At 42.0% G+C, this 12,988-nt stretch overlaps 1 protein-coding gene across 2 annotated transcripts in view; it reads left to right on the forward strand.

The window, feature by feature from the left end:
• The window catches only part of SSPN (sarcospan), a 145,572-nt gene extending 137,174 nt beyond the window's left edge, over positions 1-8,398 (forward strand). For both annotated transcript variants that reach the window (XM_010856004.1, XM_010856003.1), the window contains exon 3: positions 4,089-8,398. In XM_010856004.1, coding sequence (XP_010854306.1) covers positions 4,089-4,454 — 366 coding nt within the window. In that variant the 3' untranslated portion in view covers positions 4,455-8,398. The remainder of the gene's footprint in view (positions 1-4,088) is intronic.
• Positions 8,399-12,988: the final 4,590 nt, after the last annotated feature.

Raw genomic sequence — 12,988 nt, forward strand, 5'->3', positions numbered from 1 at the left:
CCCGCCTCTGCCCGCTGCCCTGCGCCGGCCGCCGGCGTGTCACCCGCAAGACAGATGAGGCCGGAGCCGCGCTGCTAGCAAGATATATTTGCTGGCATTCCCAAGGTCATCGTAAACACTTACATTGATAGTTTATTTGTGCCTTGTAGGCAAAACCAGCCACTTGATTTTAAATTACAGATTCTGACCCAGAAGCTTGTTGCTATCGGCTGAGTTGAAAGCCGCGAAGGAAAAATGCTATAGCGCTGCAGAAGTGGCCCATAGGCTTTGGCCGATCAAGTCTATATTTATGTCTTGAAATGGAGAAGAAACTTGATGCTGTGGCTCACTCTTGTTTACTTGGCCCGATGCTTTTCTGCAGTGGGGGAAGCAGAATCACCATGTGTGAGCTAGTGCACCAATGAAAATGTATTCGTATTTAAAGGAGCGGGGGGCATGGCTTTCATTGGTGCTCTTGAGGCTTTTAGCATATTTAAGATACTCGGTTAAAACTGAGTAATCTCTCCGTATTTGTGTAAATATTTACATCTTTTATACAAGCCAAGTATGTTTTGTTACTCTCACCTGACATAGAAGACAAAGATTGATATCCTAAAAGTCCTGAGAACAGGCAGCTCTTTCCACGTCTACTAATGTGTTTATTTCACACATACTTAAATAGTGCTACTGCGTACCAGCCACTGTTCTAAGCCCTATACATATATCAACTCTTTGGATCCTGAGAATAATGCTGTGAAGCCAGTGTTAGATGAAGACACAGAGGGACACATGGGATTGATTAATTTGCCCAAGGTTCATAGTTAAGGGGGGAGAACCAGGATTCTAACCCAGGCTGTCTGGCTCCCCAGCACATGCCTGTAATCCTCATCCAGCCCTGCTGTGCACTTGGTAAATGTCTTGGCAAGTCTTTTGATCTTTAGGCCAAAAAGTTCTCTTTTAAAAAGAGACAAAACTCTCATTTCAGCAAATGGATTTTCATAATGGTTATGAGAAAAAAAAATTTTTTGCAACAGTTTGACTAATTTACACATCAAGATTAAGGGATTATTGTCATTGTTTCAAGATAATGAATCAGTGGGTGCTCTAGAAATTCTCTAAGGATATATATGTGAGTGTGTGTGTGTGGGGGGGTGTATGACAAGACTTCCTTAGCGCCATCCATTGATGACAATAAAATGTGTAAAGAATACTCTAGTTGGGGCCTTTCTAAAGAAGCAGATGACTCTCCGGTGGGAAATTATCCCTTTACTTTAAGACTTCTCTGCTGGTAGAGTCTCTGCTGTATCCGTGTTCCCAGAGCAATTTGTTCCCAGTCCCCTGCGTCTGCACTGGAGACGCAGCTTCCAGCAGCAGGCATGAACCACGTGGCCAGCACAGTTTAGTCTGGTCCTTGGCATCAAGGGTTTGAAGTCAGTTGTCAAGCCTGAATATTTCAAAAACAACCCAAAATGTTTCAGATACTCTGCCTCAATGAGCCCACAAAATAAATCCATACTTTTTAGCCTATTTTTGTAGAAAATATGCCCACTGAAAATTTGGGGGACAGGCAGAACCAAGGCTGTGCATTCAATATTACAAATCAAATAGTTCCTCTTAATTTTTATTAAGATAGTGCCACTTTGTGTGTTTGCGGTTCCCCTCCTCCAAGAGAGAATAAACATGTTGTGCATAGGTTATCCTTGTTATGTCCCTGAGATAGAGGTTTCCATAAACTGCGTCACATGTGAAGAAACGTGGGTTATATGTGACAATCCTTCATATGATTTGAAAATGAAAAAGGGAGTGTGTGTTTAAGATGTTTTTGTTGAGCAGATCCGAAGAACCCCTGCATTCTTTGCTCTTGCAGCCACGTGAAGTCCAAGTGGCTTTAACCAGGGTCTATTACCTTCTTGGGAGAAGGCGATGGCACCCCACTCCAGTACTCTTGCCTGGAAACTCCCATGGACGGAGGAGCCTGGTAGGCTGCAGTCCATGGGGTTGCTAAGAGTCGGACACGACTGAGCGACTTCACTTTCACTTTTCACTTTCATGCTTTGGAGAAGGAAATGGCAACTGCCTCCAGTGTTCTTGCCTGGAGAATCCCAGGGACGGGGGAGCCTGGTGGGCTGCCATCTATGGGGTCGCACAGAGTCGGGCACGACTGAAGGGACTTAGCAGCAGCAGCATTCTCTTCTTGTGTCTATAGTGAAGTTTCCAAGCAAACCAGATCCATGCACAGAGCCCCAACACACACACACACACACACACACACACACCACCACATTGCCCACTCAAGAAGGAAAAAATAAATTTTGAAGTATTCTATATTTAAGACTTGAAATTGTCCCTGTGTGGAAAATCACTAATCTGTAAGACTTATGTGCATGTATTTTATAATTTTACATGTATGTTTTTATTTTGAGTTGCATTTACTTGGACGTGGGGGGAGGGCATAATCTTTTCAGAGCAATTTTTTAATTGGAGGATAATTGCTTTACAATGTTGTGTTGGTTTCTGCCATACAACGGAAATCAGTCATACTATATATACTATATATATAATATATAATACCATATTATATAATATATATATATATATATATATATATACTCTTGCCTGGAGAATTCCACGGACAGAGGAGCCTGGCAGGCTACAGTCCATGGGGTCACGAAGAGTCCAAAGATTCGGACTTGACCAAGCAACTAACACTTTCAAAGATATATATATATATATAAATCCCCTCCCTCTTGAGATTCCCTCCCCCTCCCTCAGATCAACTTTAACCTGAACCTGGACTGGATGTGCCTGATTTTCCTTTGAGGAGTTCACATTCACCAGAACTGCTCTATGAGCACCTTTTGACTATAGGCGTGCAACTCTTACACTAAGAACTTATTCAGTACACCACTGCCAACAGCTGGGGACTCTGTTCCTTATCGAGATCCTCAGAGGCTGGACCATCAAGAGGAAGGATTCCAGTAGGGAAGTCCAATCACAAGAAGATTTCTTGTTCTATAAAATGGTTTATATAGCGGTCACATCAACAAGCATTCACAATTTCATGATCAAAATATTTCAGGTTTAGGGTAAATGTCTGAGTTGTTCAGGGATTCCATGGTTCTTTAACAGCAGAGTTAGAACTTTCACCAGACTTTTCCATTCTAAGGCTAACACGCAGGCTAATGGTGCTTAGAACCTTGGTGACCAAGGGGCAATTTACAGCTTATTTTTGTGCTCAGAAACTACATGGTTATAGGTCATCTTGAGATGAGACTTACAGATGATGAAGCTAACATTAAGTAACCTACTTTCTGGAGCTATATGTTTTTTTCTCCCAGCAACTTCTGACTGGGGATATTGGCATTCCTGGACATAGTTTGGCATCCACTCCATTGAGCATGCTTCCCAGGTGATGCTAGTGGTAAAGAACCCGCTTGCCAGTGCAGGAGATGTAAGAGACCCAGGTTCGATCCCTGGGTCAGGCAGATCTCCTGGAGAAGGAAATGGCAACCCACTCCAGTATTCTTGCCTGGAGGATCCCATGGACAGAAGCGTCTGGCATGCTACAGTCCATGGGGTCGCAAAGAGTCAGACACGACTGAAGTAACTTCGCACATACACAAGCCACTGAACATAGTTTCTTGTTTTTTTATTAACACATGTTACTAGTTGACCAATCATTGCCAGTTTGGGCCAACACAGTGTTTACCTTGCAGAAACATGTTCTCCACTTGTAGTGTTGTTGCAGTCTTTATATCAGCAATCATTAAGGTCAAAACAAGCACAGTCTGTCCTTCAGGGATGGCTCTTGTGTTTGGGATTCATGTAAGCTGCCTGCTACACCCACACACAAACATCCCCAGATTAAGCTCAAATTGTTGGCTCGATTCATGAAAACACCCTCCATCTGTACGACAAATGAAAAGACCATCAGAGTTTCAGGAAGGCTCACTAGCAGTCCATAAGGAGCCATTGTCACATCTTGGGCACCATGTTTCTGAGGAGAGAGGGGGAGCTTCCTAGGAGAGAAGAAGTCTTCTGTATTAGCTTTGGCGGTAGTCATCCAGCATTCTCTGTAACTGGAAAGCCTTTCCTCTGCTTTCTTGCAGCTCTTGTACTTTGTGCTGAGTGCCCTTGGCCTGACAGTCTGTGTGTTGGCCGTGGCGTTCGCCGCTCACCACTATGCCCAGCTCGCACAGTTTACCTGCGGAACCGCGCTCGACTCCTGCCAGTGCAAACTGCCCTCCTCCGAGCCCCTCAGCAGGACCTTTGTGTACCGGGATGTGACCGACTGTACCAGCATCACTGGCACTTTCAAACTGTTCCTACTCATCCAGATGATTCTGAACTTGGTCTGTGGCTTGGTGTGCTTGTTGGCCTGCTTTGTGATGTGGAAACACAGGTACCAGGTCTTTTATGTGGGTGTCAGGATGAGCTCCGGGACACCTTCCGAAGGTCAGCAGCAGAAGGTCTAACATGCTTGCTCAAAGGTGGAAGAGAAAACAGCAGCCTGACTGAGAGGTTTTTTTTTTTTTTAAAGAAGAGAAAGAGAAGGAAGAAAAACTTTTGACAATCATCAGTATTCACCATTCTAAAGGAATATTTTTCTATTTTTCAGGAAATGACAGAGCATTTTTTCAAGTTTCCATAGTATTTTTTTAAATAAATTCTTAAGATCTAAATTGACTTTGAGATGTTAAAAAAAAAATAAACCCACGGAACAGAGAGAGAAAGGTATAGATCTACCTTTAGAGTCTGGAGTCTATTCTTAATACTCTTGTATCTATTACTTATATAATCTTCTTTCCTGTTAGTCCAGCTTGATTAGGACAGTTTCAGGCCCACTTGCTAAATTTTCTAGAATCTTCCTCCAGCCCCTCATCCTTCCTGCCATGATTGTCACTACACTTCAGAGGAAGGCAGGAGGCAGGACCTAGGGGAGAACTGAACAGCCAGGGTGACTCTCTCTGTTCTATTTTCCTTGGTAGAGATGTCTCCAAGGCATAAAAACAGCCTAAAAGAGCAGAGTAGAAAGGGAAGAGACTTTGTAAAAAGGCTAAATAATTACAAACGCCTGGGCTGGGGTGGCCTTTCTCCTCTACTGCCTCGGTTTGGGTCCGTAAGCAGATCACTTAGTGAATGCTTTGGATGATTGTCTGCTTCTCAATAATTGAAAGTTGGTGGTAGCTATATTCTTAATGGGGCTTCCCTGATGGAGAAGGCTTAAAAATAATTACATTATGCTTCTATTCTGTCATCTAAAACAAATCATTAAAACTAATTTCTAGCTAATTGTTAATTATAACGATGCTCAGAAGTCTATTTAATGAGCTCTGGCTGTACTTACGTAGCACCATCGGTATTAGGAGAAATTACTCACAAGAGAGGAGGCTCAATGATTCTTCCTTCTGAAAGCTAAGCTTTACAAGGGAGAAAAAAAAATTTTTTTATTAATAGCTCAGGTTAAAAATACTCATTTAAATAAAAACAAGAGCATTTGTAATGGGAAATGTTTATACAAATAGCACATTTGTGATGTTTTATAAAGTTTCTCTCTTGGCAGCTAAGTACTTTTGAGGAAGATTGGGTAATGCTGATGTGTTCCATTCATGAAACTCTATTTGATATGTAATCCTATTGTTGATTTGTATGCACAGTCGACTAGAGCCTTAAACTAATATTTTGAGGTCCTTGTTTGAACACTAGGCCATTGACTTGGAGGGTAGTTTTCGGTTTTGTTTTGTTTTGAAGTGACTGACTTAAGAGTACAAGTACACTATGTTGGGAGACTTTCCTCCCTAATTATTGTTATCATTGAATTTGGAACAATATCAATGTTTTAAGGAAGGAGCTCAGATGCAAATTCATGTAGCATAAATGTTACCAAGAACTTTCTTTATTAGGCTGCTGTGTTGAAAGCAGAAACTCAAGATAATAATTGAGCTTAAATGTGCTTTCTTCTCCACATTGCCTATAGATATATTTTACTAATAATTAAGTCCTACCCTTAAAAAATAATTTCTGTGTTTGCCTTATAAGGCATTTGAATAATTCCATTGATTGTGACACAAGTGTCAATTATTATGTACTATAAATATAAAAAAAAAAACCCAGGAAATATTGTTAGTTGGAGGATTATAAATACAGTTTATGCCCTCCAGATAAAACACTTGATTAACAGATGTTAAAACCTTTTAATGTATTGACTTGCTTTAAAAATGACCTTCCTACATACTAGCTCAGGCCAAAAATGCACATTTGGGGGCTTAGTGGATGACTCGAGAGCAGAGGTTTGATCATGCACAAAAATTACATCAACACAACACCAAGCCTCTTGGTGACAGCCTGAAAAATACTTTGTGCCCTGTTTTTAAAAAATTCCGATAACGGAGTCCACTTTTTATTTTAATAGTTTCCTACAAAAGAAAATGATTGATACTCTGTGGGCTCTTTTTTAAAGAGTAAGAAACCAGTGCTTTAATGCTAATTACTATGAATAAAGCACCCTTAGAAGCACACTCTGAATACCTTAAAAAACTTTTTTTTTAATGGCAAACACTACAAATTTTTCTATCAGAAAATTAAATCCTACACAACACTAAGGTGCTCCATGCTTTACAAGCAACTCACAGGGTATTTCAAATGGTAGAATAACTCTAGGTTATGTGCTTCCTTTTTTTAAAATAATGCAACCAGTAAGAACTGACATAATGATGAACTTGATAATAATCAGGAGACATATATATATGTATATATGATGTAGGGCTTCCCAGGTGGCTCAGTGGTAAAGAATCTGCTTGCCAATTCAGGAGACACAGGAGACGTAGGTTCAATCCTGGGGTTGGGAAGATTCTTTGGAGAAGGAAATGGTAACCCACTCCAGTATTCTTGCCTGGAGAATTCCGTGGATAGAGGAGCCTGGCGAGCCACAGTCCATGGGGTCACAGAGCATGGGACACGACTGAGTGACTGAGCACACACCACATATATGTTGTATATAATGAGGATTTTGCAATTGTGTGACTGAATCATTCTGAAACCCCTAAAAAAAGAAAAAATTTAATTACGTTCAAGAATTAAAAATAAAATGAAAAAAATTTAAAAGGAAAGAAAGGGGAGATTTCTGTGCTGCATACTCACTGTGTATTGATACATGTGAGAATTGTGTTGCATGAATAACAAACTGCTTTGGGCTGAACTTGAAGTATTTTGAGGTTGTGTTTTGCAAATATTGAAGTTACAGTAATGGCAACAGAAAAGGAACAGATACAGAGCTTTACACTTAGCAAAATGTTACATTTAAAATCTGACAAGGAGCCAAGATGGTGACTGTCTCTTCTAAACCATGGAACAGTAAGATTTGCGCAATCCTCCTCCTCTCCCACCTCCTTCAGGGGAATTAAATGAATCAAGACTTTGAAAAGAGGGGGAACAGCCAGGACTTGGCAGCACTTGAAATAGGAGGAATACAGCAGCCTAAATGTGCAGACTTTGTAACCAAGCCCACCCGAGATCGGTCTGTGCTTTCACGTGACCACCATCTGTGCCTCCCTCGCTCCATCCAAATTTGTGTAGGCAGCTCCTTGGAGCCATTCCTAAAAATATAGCTACACCAGGCCCTGGAAACTGTAGTCAAGTAACAGGCTTAAGTGTTTTCCCTCCTTGAGTTAAACCTCCATTAGATCTCTTTTGAGGGACCTTTCAGCTGCAGGCATCAGTGTGTTCTGACAGCGAGACACGTTATGTGTGTGTTTTCTATTTGGATCCAGGGCATCAGGATACAGTTCATCTTCTTGTACTTCCTCTCTGGCATGCAGTATTTCTGGACTATGTTTATAAGTCTGTTTAGTAAAGGGTGGGATAGAGGATACCAAGGGAGTTTCCAAGGGACAGAGATGGATCAGTTAACGATAGTCAGAAATGAACTTAAAAGTTGCCTTGAAAAACCAGTCACATCCTATCAGGACGCATACCTTTACGTTTTCTAGCTCCTGTCGCTGAACTGTTGCTGGGTAGCCGTACATTTCTATAAATCCTGCTGACTCAGTTCTCACTGTACTCCAAAGAACTCGATCGTGTGTTTACATGTACATGTATTCAGGGTAGTGTTACAAAGTGCGGATGGCCACATATATTGACTCACAGTGGAAACATTCATTTGGAGAAAGCCTCGGTGGCTCAGCCTGTGAAATGAGCCTGTGATGGGTTCTTCTAATTGTCTAGTATTTTATTATCTCAAAGAATTAGTCCCTTTGAAAATATTGGTCTGTACTTTGGTGCTGCGGTTTTGTTCTTCTGGCGTTGAGGGTAGAGTGAGTAGAAAACAAAGTGTATCTTACATGTTTGAGGTGGTTGTTTTTGAGAGGGTGTGTATAATGTAGATTTCCTTTGTTAATAAAATTTTCATAATCTCTGAAAATGCCGTGTTTGAATGTGTTTTAAAGTGATGGTACGTTGCACATGAACTAGTCTACATAAAATCTCTCAACTTAGTGTTTACATCAAAAATCTGGGTTTAGAGTAGACAAGCACCAATATGAATTTTGACTCCTTTGTTCCAGTGTTCTTTTGGTATGCTACATCCATTGTCAAAGTCAAGGTTGTAAATTCTCTCCAGGTAAAGAGAACTGAAAAAAAATTTTTGCAAAAGATACTTGGAATGCTGATCTTCATTTATACATATAAATGTTAAGTAACATGCGTGCTCAGTTGTGTCCAACTCTTTCCAACCCCATGAACTGTAGCCTGCCAGGCTCCTCTAACTATGGGATTCCAGCAAGAATACTGCAATGGGTTACCTTTTCTTCCTCCAGAGGATCTTCCTGACCCAGGGATCGAACCCACATCTCCTGCTGCTTCTGTATTGGCAGGCAGATTCTTTGCATTGCCAGGCAGATTCTTTACCACTGAGTCATCTAGGAAGCCCCAAATTTGGCCTAAAAGAATGGGATACATGTCGAGTATTATATGCTCAATCATATTCAGCACTGAATTATACATGAAAACAGACAGCCTATTCCATTTCAAACCTGAAAACAAGGGCTCCTTCTTACCAACTTGGAGGCAATTTAAATAGTTGATTAAATTGTAAAATGCTAGTTCAGCTTGTAGAATGCCAAAGGAAAAGGGTAACAATTATGCTCTGAGCTGGACTTACTATCCTTAGTCCTAAGACTGCTAGTCTGAGGGTTAGGAATCTGACTGTCTCTTTCTGGCTGTGTGACTTTGGACAAACCATTTAGTTTTGTTTCTTCATCTATAAAGTGGAGAAAAACATAACTGCCTCACAGAGTCATGGGAAAGTTAGATGAAATAGCACTTTGCAAAGTGGCTCATAGAAGGGGCTTGATGAATATTGGGTTTCCTCCTTCCTTGCATGCATGCTTGCTAAGTCATTTCAGTCATATCCAACTCTTTGCAACCCCATCGATTGATTGCATCATCCCAGGTGGCACTAGTGGTAAACACATGGGTTTGATCCCTGGGTTGTGAAGATTCCCTGGAGGAGGAAATGGCAACACACTCCAGTGTTCTTGCCTGGAGAATCCCATGGACAGAAAAGCCTGATGGGCTGCAGTCCATGGGGTGTCAAAGAGTCAGACACGACTGAAGCAACTTAGCATGCACGACTGTAGCCTGCCAGGCTTCTTTGTTCACGGAATTTTCCAAGTGTGAATACTGGAGTGGGTTGCCATTTCCTCCCCTACTGTATCTTCCTAACTCAGGGATTGAGCCTGAATCTCTTACATCTCCTGCATTGGCAGGTGGGTTCATTTTAACACTTCCTTTTAATAAGCCAGGAACAATATCAAATGGGCATCAAACAGAAATTCTGCTTTTAAAATAAGATAGTACCAGTTCTTACTGATGATGTGCATGGAATCATTTGCTGGTGGGATCCCTATTTGTTGGTATACACACCTGGATGTGTCATCTTCTCTCAAGACTTCTCTCTGGCAGAAGTAGAAACTGAGACATTTCTCCTGATTTTTATAGCCCTTGGAATTTTATGTAACAGAAGCATGTTTAACTCCAACTCTTAAAGTGTAACTTTATCAACCATTGGTATTATACATTATCACTCTACTGCTTATTAGGTTGTAACGAACAATCCCTCATTTATTTAAAAACCAACCATTGAACACCTTTAATATGCTTGATTCTGTGGATCACTGATTCTCATTCAAGGATCACAAAAGGTTTTATTTTTATGTACAGTCAGAAAATATCAGCGAATCTCCAGGCTGGATAGGAAAACATATGTATAAATCTTTATACTTGTGGTAAATTTAATTATTAAAACCCTACAGCCAAAAATCTACTTTTTCCCTTGATACAGTCTATCTTTGTACTTCAGGACAAATTATTATAAATTGTTTTTTTACTTGACAAATTCATCTTTTATAAGTTAGTGTTTATGAAGTACAGGACTAATGTCAGCTACTGCACATTGAAAATTCAGATTGTAAGTGAATGAAAATAAAACTAATGTGTGGGGATGCCAGCTTGGAGACAATATTTCATTCTTCTATTTCTTTCCAACAAATATACATATATATATATACACACACACACACATATATGTTTATTCAGGTTTCCCTGGTAGCTCAGCTGGTAAAGAATCTGCCTGCAATGCAGGAAACCCCAGTTTAATTCCTGGATAGGGAAGATCCCCTGGAGAAGGGATAGGCTGCCCACTCCAGAAGTATTGGGCTTCCCTGGTGGCTCAGACAGTATAGAATCTGCCTGCAATGAGGGAGACCTGGGTTCGGAAGATCCCCTGGTGGAGGGCATGGCTACCCTCTCCAGTATTCTTGCCTGGAGAGCTCCATGGACAAAGGACCCTGGTGGGCTATAGTCCCTGGGGTTGCAAAGAGTCAGACATGACAGCAACTAAGCACACAGCTGAGCATGTTTATTGATTATTCCCAAAGCCTGGGTTCTTAGAGGAAGCCTTTTTCTGTTTGGAAAGGTCATCAGAAAGATCCTTTAATCAAAGAGATGAGGGATATACACTCAGCTTTATTTTGGGGGAAAAGCAGATATTAGGACAATAATTCAAATTATTAAATTATTTCAATTCAATTGAATTGATTTCAACTGAGAATGAAGCCTTGTGTTTAACAAGACCCTCTGACTGGGACAAGGAAGGAAGATGGGATGACTCGTGGGACATGTGCTGGTCCTTCCTCTTCCATGTGAGTCCTGCTGGAGGGGGAGGTAGGGGTCCCTGAAATGCTGCTGCCAGGAATTACAGAGGAGGCTTGGACAGTGCCCAAAGAGGGGCTGAACAGTGAGAGGCCAGGGGCACTTTGTGGTCTCTGAACAAGGACACATTGAAGACACCTCTCTCTGCAGGGGGTGCTCTGACTACTCTGACTTTCTACTCAGACCCTTCTCCCCAGAAACTTAGTGTATTGTCTTCCCAACCGGGTGTGTTTGTAGAGAGCAAGAGGATTACTCTCAAGGACCAAAGAAGCAATGGTTCTTGTGACTGGAGAAGATGACTGTAATCTTATGATTCGTCTCCCAATATCTTCCTAGCTGCTGCTGCTGCTAAGTTGTTTCAGTAATGTCTAACTCTTTGTGACCCTATGGACCATAGCCTGCCAGACTCCTCAGTCCATGGGATTCTCCAGGCAAGAATACTGGAGTGGGTTGCTATGCTCTCCTCCAAAGGATCTTCCTGACCCAGGGATCGAACCCACATGTCTTATGGCTCTTGCATTGGCAGACGGGTTCTTAACCATTAGCATCACCCGGGAAGCCCACGTCTTCCAAGGCCCATGTTGAATAGACTGTTAGCACCTAGGGAGGGTGTGGAAGTGGTGGCCCGCAGAGCGAACCGTCAGAAGTAGAGGACCCGGAGTCTGAACATTATGGGATTAAAGTTCACACCAGCCTCAGTGGGTTATTTTTACTTCTCTTTCCCTCAGGATAGAATTCACATACTCTTACAAAGTAAGCAATGTTCCCTCAGATAATTTTACAGGCAAGAGTGGATTTCCAATTTTTTATTAAATTTTTTTCTTAGGTTGCAACAAAAGTGACCAAAGGATGGTTATACAACTGAAGAGAGAGAGCGCACTTATGCATTTTACTATAGAGAAGTTTACACTGTGGACATTGAGCTTGGTTATGTATCCAGCAGCTGGGAGCATGTCCTTGGACAGACGTAGAGAGGAGAGACATCTTGAGTGTATCTGGGCCCTGGATGAGGGGGCTGTGAGAGAGAAACTGGGTTCTACTTGGCCTGGCTTGACTTAGAGTAAGAGCAGCCATCCTGGTACAAACCCTCACACTGCCAGATTTTGAAGATTTTGAAGTTGACCTGACGACTCTAGGTCAAATGTCCAGGACGACCACTTCTACTTCTGAGATGTATATCTCTCTCCTGGGCTATCTACTCTTCCAGAGAAGAGACCGCTCCCCACACCCACCCCATCCCACAGCAAAACCTGCCCCTCCTTCATGTCCTGGCCCATGCCCATGAGACTCAACTAAGGTGTTGTTCACTCTGGTGCCGGGTGCAGAGTTGGGTAAAGGCCTTGAATGCAGTTGTTGTTCAGTGACCTCATGGACTGCAGCTCACCAGGTTTCCCTATCCTTTATCATCTCCCAGAGTTTGCTCAAACTCATGACCGTTGAGTCAGTGATGCCATCCAACCATCTCATCCTCTGTCGCCCCCTTCTCTTCCTGCCCTACATCTTTCCCAGCATCAGGGTCTTTCCCAATGAGTCGACTCTTGACATCAGGTGGCCAGAGTATTGGAGCTTCAGCTTCAGCCAACAGTCCGTCCAATGAATATTAAGGGTTGATATTCAGGTTTGATTTCCTTTAAACACAGAGATGCTTGAAAGTAAGGTTTTCATTTTCATAGACTATTTCTAAAGATCAGAATATGTCTCAGGTCCATGGAAAGGAGGCATGATGCCAAAGAGGGGAGACCTGCCCGGTTGTCCTTCCAACCCAACCCTGTGGGCAGCCACCTACTCTGTCTGGGCAGAG

This window comes from Bison bison, unplaced genomic scaffold, assembly GCF_000754665.1.
Source record: "Bison bison bison isolate TAMUID 2011002044 unplaced genomic scaffold, Bison_UMD1.0 scf7180017864370, whole genome shotgun sequence".
Classification (NCBI taxonomy): domain Eukaryota; kingdom Metazoa; phylum Chordata; class Mammalia; order Artiodactyla; family Bovidae; genus Bison; species Bison bison.